The sequence below is a fragment of the Pelophylax lessonae genome (genome assembly GCF_965119305.1).
Source record: "Pelophylax lessonae genome assembly, chromosome: 2".
Taxonomy (NCBI): Eukaryota; Metazoa; Chordata; class Amphibia; order Anura; family Ranidae; genus Pelophylax; species Pelophylax lessonae.
The window spans coordinates 92,671,789-92,685,274 of NC_138769.1; the positions used below are offsets into that span (position 1 = coordinate 92,671,789).

Consider the following 13,486-nt stretch of genomic DNA (forward strand, 5'->3'; position numbering starts at 1 on the left):
CCAGTGGATTTTTTCGTTGTCCCTTGAATGTTGATTGGGACATGGTCCTAGAAAAAATCCTAAATAGCTGACGCGTTTCGGCTCTCATGTAAGCCTTTCTCAAAGCGTTCAATCACTCAGTCAGTAATCTATAGAGGTAATATAAAGTATAATATATAAGGATTTTTAGAACAATTCTTAAGATAAATCTTAGTATTGAACATAAAGCTTGAAAATTACATACATGGGTGCAGCCATTACTTCCGCGCAGAGGCCCCTGTATCCGTTTGCAGTCACAGCGGGAATCGTATAGTGCAGGGCCTAGGATTGTAATTGTATCTTAATATATATTTCAGATGAATCATGTAATCATATGTATATGTTTTTTTATATATATATATTCCTCCACTTACAGTTTGAATGCACTGGTGGGAGGTTATTCTCTCCAGAGTTCAGGGGGTAAATTCCCCTCTTTTTTGCCGGGCTCAGATCTAGAGTAATAAATAATATTGTATGTGATATAAATCCAGACAGAGCTGTCCGGTGAATATCCCAAAAAAACAGAATTTCATAAGTGCTTGTGACTTAAAAGGTGCTTAAACGGCTTCCTGAGGTGGTATAATGCAGAAGTTTAAAAGTGACTTTTTAGTGCCAAGTTTATTGAAAAAGAATCGTAGTGAGGGCTTTTCAGTCCGTTAAACTTACATGGAGTAGTCCTTTTGGCTGGCGCAGTGTTGTAGGTACGTCCTCTCCCCTCCGCTGGAGGGAAGTGAGGATTACCTAGCGTTCCCCGGCCTTATGAAGCCCTTCGCGCATGCGCATTGCGCATTGCACGTAGACGGGCTCCGTAGCGGCGTGACGTAGGCACCATTGTCTGCGCCTGCGCTAACTGGATGCGCGCGCAGGCTGCAACCCCGTTGCTGGGGACGCCGTTTGGCCGCCGACACAGAAAAAGGAGCCATCTTCTCCCCAAGGGGATAGGTTGGTCCTGGTAATCCCCTACAGCGGTAGGGGTTACCGTGCCGGGTGTGACTGTGCGGTATACCTGGATTAATCTGCGGAATTTTGGCACACACCCTTGTCTTTACAGTACATGTTATAAATTGTACACAACGGTATACATTGGTCATCACATTGGATTCAAAAATAATGTGTTATAAAAAAGATCTTATGAAATGAAATAAATTTTATATTTAACAGCAGTGTTAGATACAAGTCCACCATGGGTAGCCGTGGGTTAAGGAGGGACAGCCCTGATCGTCGGACTACAGATCGCCCCCGGGTCATGTCCATATACAATCGGGTTCCTAAACACTAATCTAAAAGCAGTATAAGTCTGGTGTGCTGTTTCCAACACTATATACTCAGGAAAAGGAGAGGAAAACCGGGAGGGGAAGGGGGATTTGTTAATTGTGTGTATCTAAAGTCATATAGAGATATTTCACAATCACAGTACTGAAGATCTTGGGATAGATGGATGGGTTGGTTAATCTGTCTTGCCCGAAGCGAAACCTTCAAGAAATGGGCGGAAACTTTCATTTTCATTCAGGCCAGGAGGTTTTGTGGCATGGAGGCGTCTAATCCACCTCATTTCCATCTGAAGTAATCTCTTATTCCAATCCCCCCCACGATGTGGTATATGAATTCTTTCAAGTGCCATAAAAGTAACTTTAGGCATTCGGTTTTTGTGTTCATGGGCGACATGCCTCCCAAGGGGTACATAGAAGTTGCATAATTGCATGCTGTTAATGTGTTGGTTTACTCGTTTGCCAAATTCTTGTTTGGTCTTTCCTACATAGTAGGACCCACATTGACACCGCATAAGGTAGACGACTCCTCTCGTCCTGCAGTTAGTATAGTGTCGAGGTTTAAATGACTCCCCATTGGGGAGTATTGTATTGACACATTTTTGTATAACACCACATTGTCCACAATTTCCGCATGGGAAAGTGCCCATGTGTTTACAGGGGTCTTTTCTCGTTTCCTTGTACTCACTGTGTGTGAGTGCTTGCTTCATTGATCCTGCTTTGCGGAATGTAATTTGTGGATTCTCTGTTATGAATGGTTTGACCACGGGGTCTTCTTTTAGAATCAACCAATGTTTAGAGATGATTTTCCGTATTTTTTGGTGGTCGTTTGTAAACCTCATAATTATCCGAGTTTTATTATCTTGTTCTTTGATTTTTTTGGTGTTTTTATTCTTGAACAAAATATTGTGTCTTTCCTGCTTCTTGACTCTGTTGAAGGTTTTTCTGAGTGTCGTCTTTGTGTAACCTCTTTTTAATAGCCTTGTGGTGAGGATGTCGGCCTCTCTTTGAAAATCTTGTTCAAGTGTGCAGTTTCTTTTAAGCCTAAGAAACTGGCTGTATGGAATAGCATTCTTCAGTGGGGTCGGGTGGAAGCTTGACGCATGCAGAATGGAATTGCCTGCTGTCTCCTTCCTATATAGAGTTGTCTTTAAGAGTCCGTCTTCACCTTTGATGATCCAGGTGTCCAAAAAGGAGATTTTTTCTTTATCATAGTTAAGGGTAAAAAACATGTTATACTCGTTTTTGTTCATCGATTGTAGGCATTCTTGGATCATACTTTCTGGTCCTGTCCATATAATGAATATATCATCTATGAACCTTTGCCATAAGATGATATTATTGGCAAAGGCTCTATAACACAAGAAGAGGTCATGGACCCAGAAGGCCTGACCATTATAAATCTTTCTACACACATTCTGACTAAACATCAAAGGGAAGTACTCTTATTGGGTCTCTCTTTTTGCCCCAACAAGGGCACAGACAACTTTGAAATAATAAAGGATGTGAATTTGTTCGCTAGGAACTTACTACTGAAAGTGAAATTCAACAAGAAAACTACTAATGAACCCCCACCCGCTAATTTAACCGCAGCTGAATTCAGGGCCATAAGAGACCTGAATCTGTTGCTCGAAGAAGGGGCCATAGATGATTGGACAGATGAAGATACTACTGCTGAAAGTGAAGACGATGAAGCAGAAGAAACCCCCGGAGCGCAATGCCCGACCTTTAAGAAAAAAATCACACATCTTTCCATCTTTAAATGAAAATCCAGCAATAGCCCTCTTTGTGAGGGAAATCACCAGAGAGCTGGAAAACCTAAAAGGAGATAACACCAGGCACAACCTTACTGAAAAACAAAAAGCGGCACTTAAAGAACTAAAAGGGATTAATCAATTACAATTAAACCCTCCGATAAGGGGGGGAACATAGTGCTAATGAACAATGAGGACTACAAAGAGATGTGCCAGAAAATCTTGGACAACAAACGATGTTATAAGAAGATACTACCCATTATGGTGGAGTCATACAAGGAAGACTTCTACAAAAAAATTGATGGAGCATTGAACCAAGGGATCATTTCAAAAACACTGTGGCAATTTATGAGGACTAAACATGCAAGAACCCCGACGTTCTATGCACTACCCAAAATCCACAAGAACAGGAATAACCCACCAGGTAGGCCTATAATATCAGGTAATGGCAATCTCACTGAAAATACCAGCAAAGTCATTGACGCCTATCTAAGGCCCCATGTAACCAAATTACCCTCATACACAAGAGATACGGTACACCTCCTCCAGATCATTGATGGTATTACCATACCCAATGAAGCGTTTCTCATCACAATTGATGTAGAAGCGTTATACAACAACATACCGCATAAAAAGGGAATGGAAGTAATTAAAAAAACCCTGGAGGAACAAAGTGGACATGATACAAAGTTCAATGATTTCATCGCTATGATGCTGGATTACATTTTAAACAACAATTTTTTCGTCTTTAATGGTAGCTACTATTTGCAGATATGTGGGGTAGCAATGGGCACAAGTTGTGCCCCCTCCTATGCCAATACATACTTAGGGGCCTGGGAACAGGACTTCCTCGCTAAAGAAGAAAATAGAGCCTTTGCCAATAATATCATCTTATGGCAAAGGTTCATAGATGATATATTCATTATATGGACAGGACCAGAAAGTATGATCCAAGAATGCCTACAATCGATGAACAAAAACGAGTATAACATGTTTTTTACCCTTAACTATGATAAAGAAAAAATCTCCTTTTTGGACACCTGGATCATCAAAGGTGAAGACGGACTCTTAAAGACAACTCTATATAGGAAGGAGACAGCAGGCAATTCCATTCTGCATGCGTCAAGCTTCCACCCGACCCCACTGAAGAATGCTATTCCATACAGCCAGTTTCTTAGGCTTAAAAGAAACTGCACACTTGAACAAGATTTTCAAAGAGAGGCCGACATCCTCACCACAAGGCTATTAAAAAGAGGTTACACAAAGACGACACTCAGAAAAACCTTCAACAGAGTCAAGAAGCAGGAAAGACACAATATTTTGTTCAAGAATAAAAACACCAAAAAAATCAAAGAACAAGATAATAAAACTCGGATAATTATGAGGTTTACAAACGACCACCAAAAAATACGGAAAATCATCTCTAAACATTGGTTGATTCTAAAAGAAGACCCCGTGGTCAAACCATTCATAACAGAGAATCCACAAATTACATTCCGCAAAGCAGGATCAATGAAGCAAGCACTCACACACAGTGAGTACAAGGAAACGAGAAAAGACCCCTGTAAACACATGGGCACTTTCCCATGCGGAAATTGTGGACAATGTGGTGTTATACAAAAATGTGTCAATACAATACTCCCCAATGGGGAGTCATTTAAACCTCGACACTATACTAACTGCAGGACGAGAGGAGTCGTCTACCTTATGCGGTGTCAATGTGGGTCCTACTATGTAGGAAAGACCAAACAAGAATTTGGCAAACGAGTAAACCAACACATTAACAGCATGCAATTATGCAACTTCTATGTACCCCTTGGGAGGCATGTCGCCCATGAACACAAAAACCGAATGCCTAAAGTTACTTTTATGGCACTTGAAAGAATTCATATACCACATCGTGGGGGGGATTGGAATAAGAGATTACTTCAGATGGAAATGAGGTGGATTAGACGCCTCCATGCCACAAAACCTCCTGGCCTGAATGAAAATGAAAGTTTCCGCCCATTTCTTGAAGGTTTCGCTTCGGGCAAGACAGATTAACCAACCCATCCATCTATCCCAAGATCTTCAGTACTGTGATTGTGAAATATCTCTATATGACTTTAGATACACACAATTAACAAATCCCCCTTCCCCTCCGGTTTTCCTCTCCTTTTCCTGAGTATATAGTGTTGGAAACAGCACACCAGACTTATACTGCTTTTAGATTAGTGTTTAGGAACCCGATTGCATATGGACATGACCCGGGGGCGATCTGTAGTCCGACGATCAGGGCTGTCCCTCCTTAACCCACGGCTACCCATGGTGGACTTGTATCTAACACTGCTGTTAAATATAAAATTTATTTCATTTCATAAGATCTTTTTTATAACACATTATTTTTGAATCCAATGTGATGACCAATGTATACCGTTGTGTACAATTTATAACATGTACTGTAAAGACAAGGGTGTGTGCCAAAATTCCGCAGATTAATCCAGGTATACCGCACAGTCACACCCGGCACGGTAACCCCTACCGCTGTAGGGGATTACCAGGACCAACCTATCCCCTTGGGGAGAAGATGGCTCCTTTTTCTGTGTCGGCGGCCAAACGGCGTCCCCAGCAACGGGGTTGCAGCCTGCGCGCGCATCCAGTTAGCGCAGGCGCAGACAATGGTGCCTACGTCACGCCGCTACGGAGCCCGTCTACGTGCAATGCGCAATGCGCATGCGCGAAGGGCTTCATAAGGCCGGGGAACGCTAGGTAATCCTCACTTCCCTCCAGCGGAGGGGAGAGGACGTACCTACAACACTGCGCCAGCCAAAAGGACTACTCCATGTAAGTTTAACGGACTGAAAAGCCCTCACTACGATTCTTTTTCAATAAACTTGGCACTAAAAAGTCACTTTTAAACTTCTGCATTATACCACCTCAGGAAGCCGTTTAAGCACCTTTTAAGTCACAAGCACTTATGAAATTCTGTTTTTTTGGGATATTCACCGGACAGCTCTGTCTGGATTTATATCACATACAATATTATTTATTACTCTAGATCTGAGCCCGGCAAAAAAGAGGGGAATTTACCCCCTGGACTCTGGAGAGAATAACCTCCCACCAGTGCATTCAAACTGTAAGTGGAGGAATATATATATATAAAAAAACATATACATATGATTACATGATTCATCTGAAATATATATTAAGATACAATTACAATCCTAGGCCCTGCACTATACGATTCCCGCTGTGACTGCAAACGGATACAGGGGCCTCTGCGCGGAAGTAATGGCTGCACCCATGTATGTAATTTTCAAGCTTTATGTTCAATACTAAGATTTATCTTAAGAATTGTTCTAAAAATCCTTATATATTATACTTTATATTACCTCTATAGATTACTGACTGAGTGATTGAACGCTTTGAGAAAGGCTTACATGAGAGCCGAAACGCGTCAGCTATTTAGGATTTTTTCTAGGACCATGTCCCAATCAACATTCAAGGGACAACGAAAAAATCCACTGGTTTAGTCACCCAATAACACTATTGTCACTGATTCCACGGAATCATCTTTCTCTTCCTCACACTTGGGCCTCTATCCCAAGCACTACTGTCACCCAAATGCTTGTTGTATATACTATTGGTATTTTCAGATTAAATACTATTGTATTTTAATATTTTCCTACTTTATTTTGAGTGTCAATGCTCATTACCTTACCTTATATACCTCTTACTTGCCCATAAAGTCCCACTCTATCTGGTCTGAGGCACCAGCAACCCCTTATATATGTTTATTGTACCTGTTCATTGATGAGTATCTGACGGATCTTCTTGTGATCCTCATCCTCTCCAATATTTTCCTGCATTGTAAACCTCAGACATTCCATGTAAGCAGTTAGTATGGCGGAGCTTTCTGTAGGGCTGGCCATGGGTCTTTCACTCGACAATCTATTGGGGATACAAACAATTTTTTTTACACAAATTAACTGTTATTTTTCACTACACTTTTACTTAGTGGTCTCCAACTGCGGCCTAGGGGTCAGATACGGCCCTTTGTTACATAGTTAGCGAGGGTGAAAAAAAGACATCAGTCCATCCAGTTCAACCCATAATGTGTGTGTGTGTGTGTGTGTGTGTGTGTGTGTGTATGTATGTTGTGGTCTTCAAGGAGCCCATCTAATAGTTTTTTGAAACTATCAATTCCACATCCTTACTGCTCTGACAGTAAAGAACCCCTTACGTAGTTTAAGGTTAAACCGCTTTTCTTCTAGTTTTAGTGAGTGGCCCTGTGTCTTATTGTAGTCCCTTTCTCTGAGAAGTTTGTTCCTTATGCTATGGTCACCAGTACAGTATTTATACATTGATATCATATCCCCTCTCAAGCGTCTCTTCTCCAGAGAGAATAAGTTCAATGCTTTTACTCATAGCTGATGTCCTCCATTCAACTAATTATTTTTGTTGCTCTTCTCTGGACTCTCTCCAGTTCCAGCACATCCTTTCTGAGGACTGGTGCCCAGAACTGGACGGCATACTCCAGATGTGGCCATACCAGTGTCTTGTAAAGTGGGAGAATAATCTATTTCTGGAGTGAATACCCTTTTTTATACATGCCAGTATTCTGTTGGCTTTGCTTCCAGCAGCTTGGCATTGCATGCCACTGCCAAGCCTGTTGTCCACTAGGACCCCTAGGTCCTTTTCCATCTTAGATTCACCCAGAGGTCCCCCCCCAGCGAGTAATTTGCGTTCGTTTTTCTGACGCCCAAGTGCATTACCTTACATTTTTCAACATTAAACCTCATCTGCCATGTAGTTGCCCACCCCATTATTTTGTTCAGGTCTGCTTGTAAGGTTACCATGTTCTGCATAGAAGTTATTGCCTTGCTTAGCTTAGTATCGTCCGCAAATACCGAGATTGTGCTGGATATCTTATCCTCTAGGTCATTCATGAATAAATGAAACAGGATTGCACCTGGAGCCAATTCTCTATCCGGGTACTCACTGTATGTTCCATACCTACGTACCTTTATTTGTACAGTAAGCGTTTGTGGGGAACTGTGTCGAAATGCCTTTGTAAAGTCCAGATACACCACATCTATAGGCCTTCCTTTATCTAGATGGTAGCTCACTTCATCGTAGAAGGTTAATAGATTGGTTTGGCAAGAACGATTTTTCATGAATCCATGCTGATTACTACTAATACAGTTTTCATTACTGAAGTCCTGTATAAAGTCCCTTAACATCCCCTCCAAAATCTTGCAGGCTACTAATGTTAGGCTGACCGGCTTATAGTTACCCGGGATACATCTTGGCCTTTTTTAAATATTGGTTCCCTTGTTGGCTTTTTTCCAATCAGCTGGCACTATACCCATCTGTAGACTATCCATAAATATCACCTGGCTAACACCTGGCTGAGTTCAAGAACCCTCGGTTGAAAGCCTTCCAGTCCCGGTGATTTATTTTTTAAGTTTCTCAAGTTTAGTTCTAAGTCTATCTTCTGTTAACCATGAGGTGTATTATTTAATTTAACATTACAAGCTGGGTTAGTGTAGCCCCCCAATTCTTTTGTGAAGACTGAAGAGAAGAATTTATTTAGCACTTTCGCCTTCTCTCTGTCCTCTGTTGCTAGATTTCCTGCATCGTCTTTTATGGGGCCAATGTGTTCTGGTCTCGCTTTCTTACTATTTATATACTTAAAGAATTTCTTGGGTTTTTTTTTTTTTTAACTTTTCCACTATATGTCTTTCGTGTTCTATTTTAGCCGCCTTGATTTCGCCTTTACATTTCTTATTGCACTCTTTGTACTGTTGGAATGCTGCCAATGACCCCTCAAACTTGTATTTTTTAAAGGCCTTTTCTTTAGTTTTAATATGCATTTTATGTTGGAGTTTAGCCACTCTGGGTTTATTTTTTCTCTCTTAAACGTATTCCCCTTCAGAATGCACTGGCCAATCCCTTTGTTTAGTATGTTCTTGAAGCACTCCCAATTTTTCTCCGTGTTCTTTGTTCCCAGGGTTCTAGCCCATCTGATATTGTCTAGCAAGGAGCGCAGTTTAAGGAAGTTGGCTCTTTTGAAATTCAGTGTCCTTATATTACCCTTGTGTTTCCTACTTCTATGATTTATACTGAAACTGATTGACTTATGGTCACTGTTTGCTAAGTTGCCCCATATTTCTATATCCGTAATCAGGTCCGTATTGTTGGTAATCAGTAGGTCAAGTACCGCATTGTTTCTTGTCGGTGCGTTAACCATCTGACCCATGAAATTGTCCTGCAAAACATTTAGGAACTGCCGAGCCTTGGATGAATGTGTGGTTCCTTCTGCCCAGTCTATATCTGGATAATTAAAGTCCCCCATTATAATTACATTTCCCATCCTTGCGGCCATTCCAAGCTGTGATAGGAGGTCCGCCTCCCCCTTCTCCCTCTGGTTTGGGGGCCTATAGCATACGCCTAATATTACTTTCCCCATAGTGCCTTCCCTTTGAAGTTCTACCTCCTTCTTGGCTCCGTTTGCGATGTCGTCCCTCATATTTACCTGTACACTGCTCTTAATATATATAGACATACCCCTCCCCCTTTTTTACCTTGTCTATCTCTGCGATATAGGGAATACCCCTGAAGGGTGTATCATGTCAAACCAAGTCTTTGAAATCCCCACAAAATCTTAGTCTGCCCTTTGTTTGCCTTTATCCAGCCCTTGGTGAACTATTCCTCTTACTGGCACCAACAATGGAATGAGACACCATATTCCTCCCACTTACACCAACGGTGGGCACTATTCCTCCCACTTACACCAACGGTGGGCACTATTCCTCCCACTTACACAAATAATGGGGCTTTGGTCCTTCCACTGAAACCAATGATGGGGTTCTATTCCTTTCACTGACACCAACAATGGGACACTACTCCTCCCCTAAATACCAAATATGGCACAGGTTTCTCCCAATTATGCCTGGACATTTTCTACTCTCAACAGTCTGGCCCCCCAAAAGTCTGAAGAACAGTAAACTGACCCTTTGTTTAAAAAGTTGGAGACCCCTGCCTTTACTAAAGGAAACAAAAAAAAAGACCAATGCATTGATTCAATTTGGCTACAATGCAATCAAGACAAATATTCACACATATGGAGCAATTTCAATGGTAGGGAAAAGCACTTTAAGTCTCTCTAATTTACAGATAAGAAACTGTGTCCAATTGTGGCCAATTTATATTCAAATAAAAAGTACCCCAGTGTACCCCAAGTCCAAGTCTAAAAGGGAGAGTACAACATACTGGAGAACCAATGCATTTTCATGACAGGCTCCCTTTCACACAACTTAATACATTTAGGAGAAATTGAGCTGAAATTCCTCCCGAATAAAGGCAGAGTGATACATTCTCTGGGTCAATGTAGCTGTTGTAATGAACTGTAATAAGCAGAATTCCACCAATCACCACTGCCAATTCTTACAACAGAACGGATTTTTATTTCTCTGTATAACAGCTGCTTTCTTGTAATGATCTATAAACATTGTCACATTTATGGTATGCAGAGTACGGCATTAAACAATACTATTTCCAGTTACAATAGTAAGAGGATAAAATCTAGCCAGTTCCATTGGGATCAATGCTCTGGGTTAATCTCAGTAGCATAGGATGTCCTGCCAAATGGAGCTATAGCATATGAATTACTGGAAATTACTGCATTTTGTCAATTCATTTGGGCCGCAGGTCTGGAGGTAAACAGAATTTTAAGACCTGTCATAACATTTTGCAAGCAGCACAGTTTATTTTGATCTAAAAAATGTTTATTACAACACGCTGGCATGCATCATTGTGCGCACAGAACTTGCATCAATTGTAATTGGAAAGGTCATTGCATAGGTAGAATTTATTTACACACCAGAAGCACACTAATAGAACAGCGCCCACCAGTTAACACATTATTTTGTTAAAGTGGTTCTAAAGTCAAAAAAGTTTTTTTCTTTTACCCTCTGCATGAAGATAAAAAAAAAAAAAAAAAAAAAAACACTTTCCACTAAGCTGCTCCTTCCATCCCACTAAACACTTAAGAGTCTATTCACACTTGTGCGACCTTAAAATCATTCGATTTCCACTGCGACCTTACAGAGCAACTTCATGCGACTGACAAAATTCTGATGTTACTTTGAACAAGTGCGACTTTGACCAATGTAATTGTTTATGCCCTACAAAGTCACATGTATATCATGCAACTTTTCAGGGTTTACCTTGAGGTCTATGGCCCTCAAGCCGCATAAAAGTCAGGCTAAAGTAGTGCAGGAACTAATTTAAGTTGCACAGATATGAACTGTTCTTATTGGGAAACCTAGGGTGCAACTTGTAATGCAATTTTGGGGTCCAAGGTCGCATGACAAGTCATACAAGTGTGAATGGGGCCTTAGCCATCATGTCGCTCGATCCAGCGCTGTGCCCGCCTCCAGCAGCACTAGTCTCCCTTCCTGCTCTCAAAGGACAGACCAGAGTGCGGGAGCCATTGGCTCCTGTTGCTATCAGTCAAATCCTTGGAGGGAGAAGAGGACGTAGCTGAGCCATGCTGTGCGAGTCTATGGATGCACACAGCCCATTTTGGGAGCGCGTCCTCACATGTGCCCCCATAGCACATGGCTTGCTACAGGAGCACACACAGAGAAGGAGCGGAAAATGCTGGCAGAGGACCCCAGGAAGAGAGGTAAGGGGCGGTTCTGTGCAATATCCATGTGTAGAGCAAGAAAATAGAAGTCTCATTTCTTTTTAAGAAAAAAAAAAAAAAAATAGGATTCTAATGTCACTTTAAATCTGAACCCCAAGCAAACAGCTATCAATGGAGCAGGTTCACACAGCTATGGGGAGGCCACAGTCCACATTTAAAAGGGGTCCTGTGCATCTTTGATTCCGATTCACGTGCAAATTCAGGCAGAAGTTCAGACCCAATTCGCACCTGAATCAGTGAACAGGGACGCACCAGACTCCTGCTGTGAGCCGCGGCTGCAGCTAGTGTGAATCCAGCCTAAAGGTCTTATCCCTCCCCTAGCCTGAAACTGGAAAGTGAAAGCAGAAGCAGCAGATCTCTGTGAGAGAGCAGCCTATTCCTCCTGTTCCTTCTTAGCACATGAGCACTGCAAACAATTATTTGGCTCCTTGTGCTAACATGCTTACATTTTTTAAGAATGTACACTTAGGGCCTTAGTTAATGGCATTTGGGCTTGTGTCAATGGCATCAGACTGACATCACCTTAAGGCTCCGTTCACATACTGGCATATCAGATCGCAGGCAAAATCGCAGCGAACGAAGCGTTAAAGATCATTCAGAGATTATGGACAGTTGCATTTGACCCACTTCAAACATTCTTTTTGCATTGTCATAGACTTGTGACACACTATAGCGCGCGTGTCAAACGCAAAGCCTGCGGGACGAATGCGTCTCTCAAGGGCATTTCATGTGGCCCTCCCACCTCTCCTGCAGCTATCCCCTCATCTCCGTCCCTACCTTTTCTCAGCAGTCGGCAGCAGAGAGGACAAAACTCATACAGATTCTGTACCTCTCTATGCAGCTGCAGCACCACCGCATCTCTGCCTCCCCTGGTCTCAGCATTCAGCAAACTCCAGCCCTCCTCTGGTCCTCCTCCAGACTCTGCACTATCTGCTTTCCAGGTCCATCCCCAGCCTCTTCCAGGAAGCAGCATAAGGTAAAGAGGGTGCACTGTGATGCAAGGAAGGTTGGGGGACTTTTCACTTCTGATAGTAGGAGACTCTTGACATCTGATGTAAGAGGGGGCGAGTTGCCCTGGACATCTAGTCTTACAGATACAACCGAACCTTTGAGGTCAACCATAATGTTGATGTAGCCCGCGATGAAATCGGGTTTGACACCCCTGCTCTATAATATTATGTAAGGAAATGAAGGAAGGGACGGAGGAGCTGGGCCAGTAATTCGACACTTCCAAAAGGGGAGAGGGCTATGATGTGCAAGGAAGGAGAGGACTGTGCAAGAAAATTGGCTCTTCCTGGAGTTGTCTTGTTTTCTAGCAGGCTTAAAGGGACATTTCAAGTGAGTAAAACAATTTAGGGAAAGAAACTTCATGCACACATTTAAAATTTCGAAATAATCTGTGCTTTTACTTTCAAATTTTTTTTTTTTTTTTTTTTTTTTTAATAACAGGGTCTTTATAATATTAACAGTATTGTAAAGGTTACTTTAAAAGGAAAAGTACAGCCAAAGCTTTTTTGGCCATACTTCTTCCACCCATCACAGGAGGGCCATTCTTTCTGCACTTCTGTGACCCATTTTCAGCCGCCGGTCCAGGCTTGGGAAAGATCCCGACCATAAGGACGGTATCCACACAGAAGCCTGGACCAACACCTGGCCCAGCCGCTCAGTGATCCGCTGTGAGCCTGAGACAACGCCCTCCCGCCCCCTCCACAGCACAGCGTTCTAATGAGTGCTGGAGAGGAGAGCAGAGAGAT

The 13,486-nt window shown here is 42.2% G+C and overlaps 1 protein-coding gene across 1 annotated transcript in view; it reads right to left on the bottom strand.

Moving 5' to 3' along the window:
* LTN1 (listerin E3 ubiquitin protein ligase 1) overlaps positions 1–13,486 on the bottom strand; it is a 197,260-nt gene that overhangs the window by 129,314 nt on the left and 54,460 nt on the right. The window contains exon 9 of the mRNA XM_082246619.1: positions 6,823–6,970. Within this exon, the coding sequence (XP_082102745.1) occupies positions 6,823–6,970 (148 nt within the window). The remainder of the gene's footprint in view (positions 1–6,822; positions 6,971–13,486) is intronic.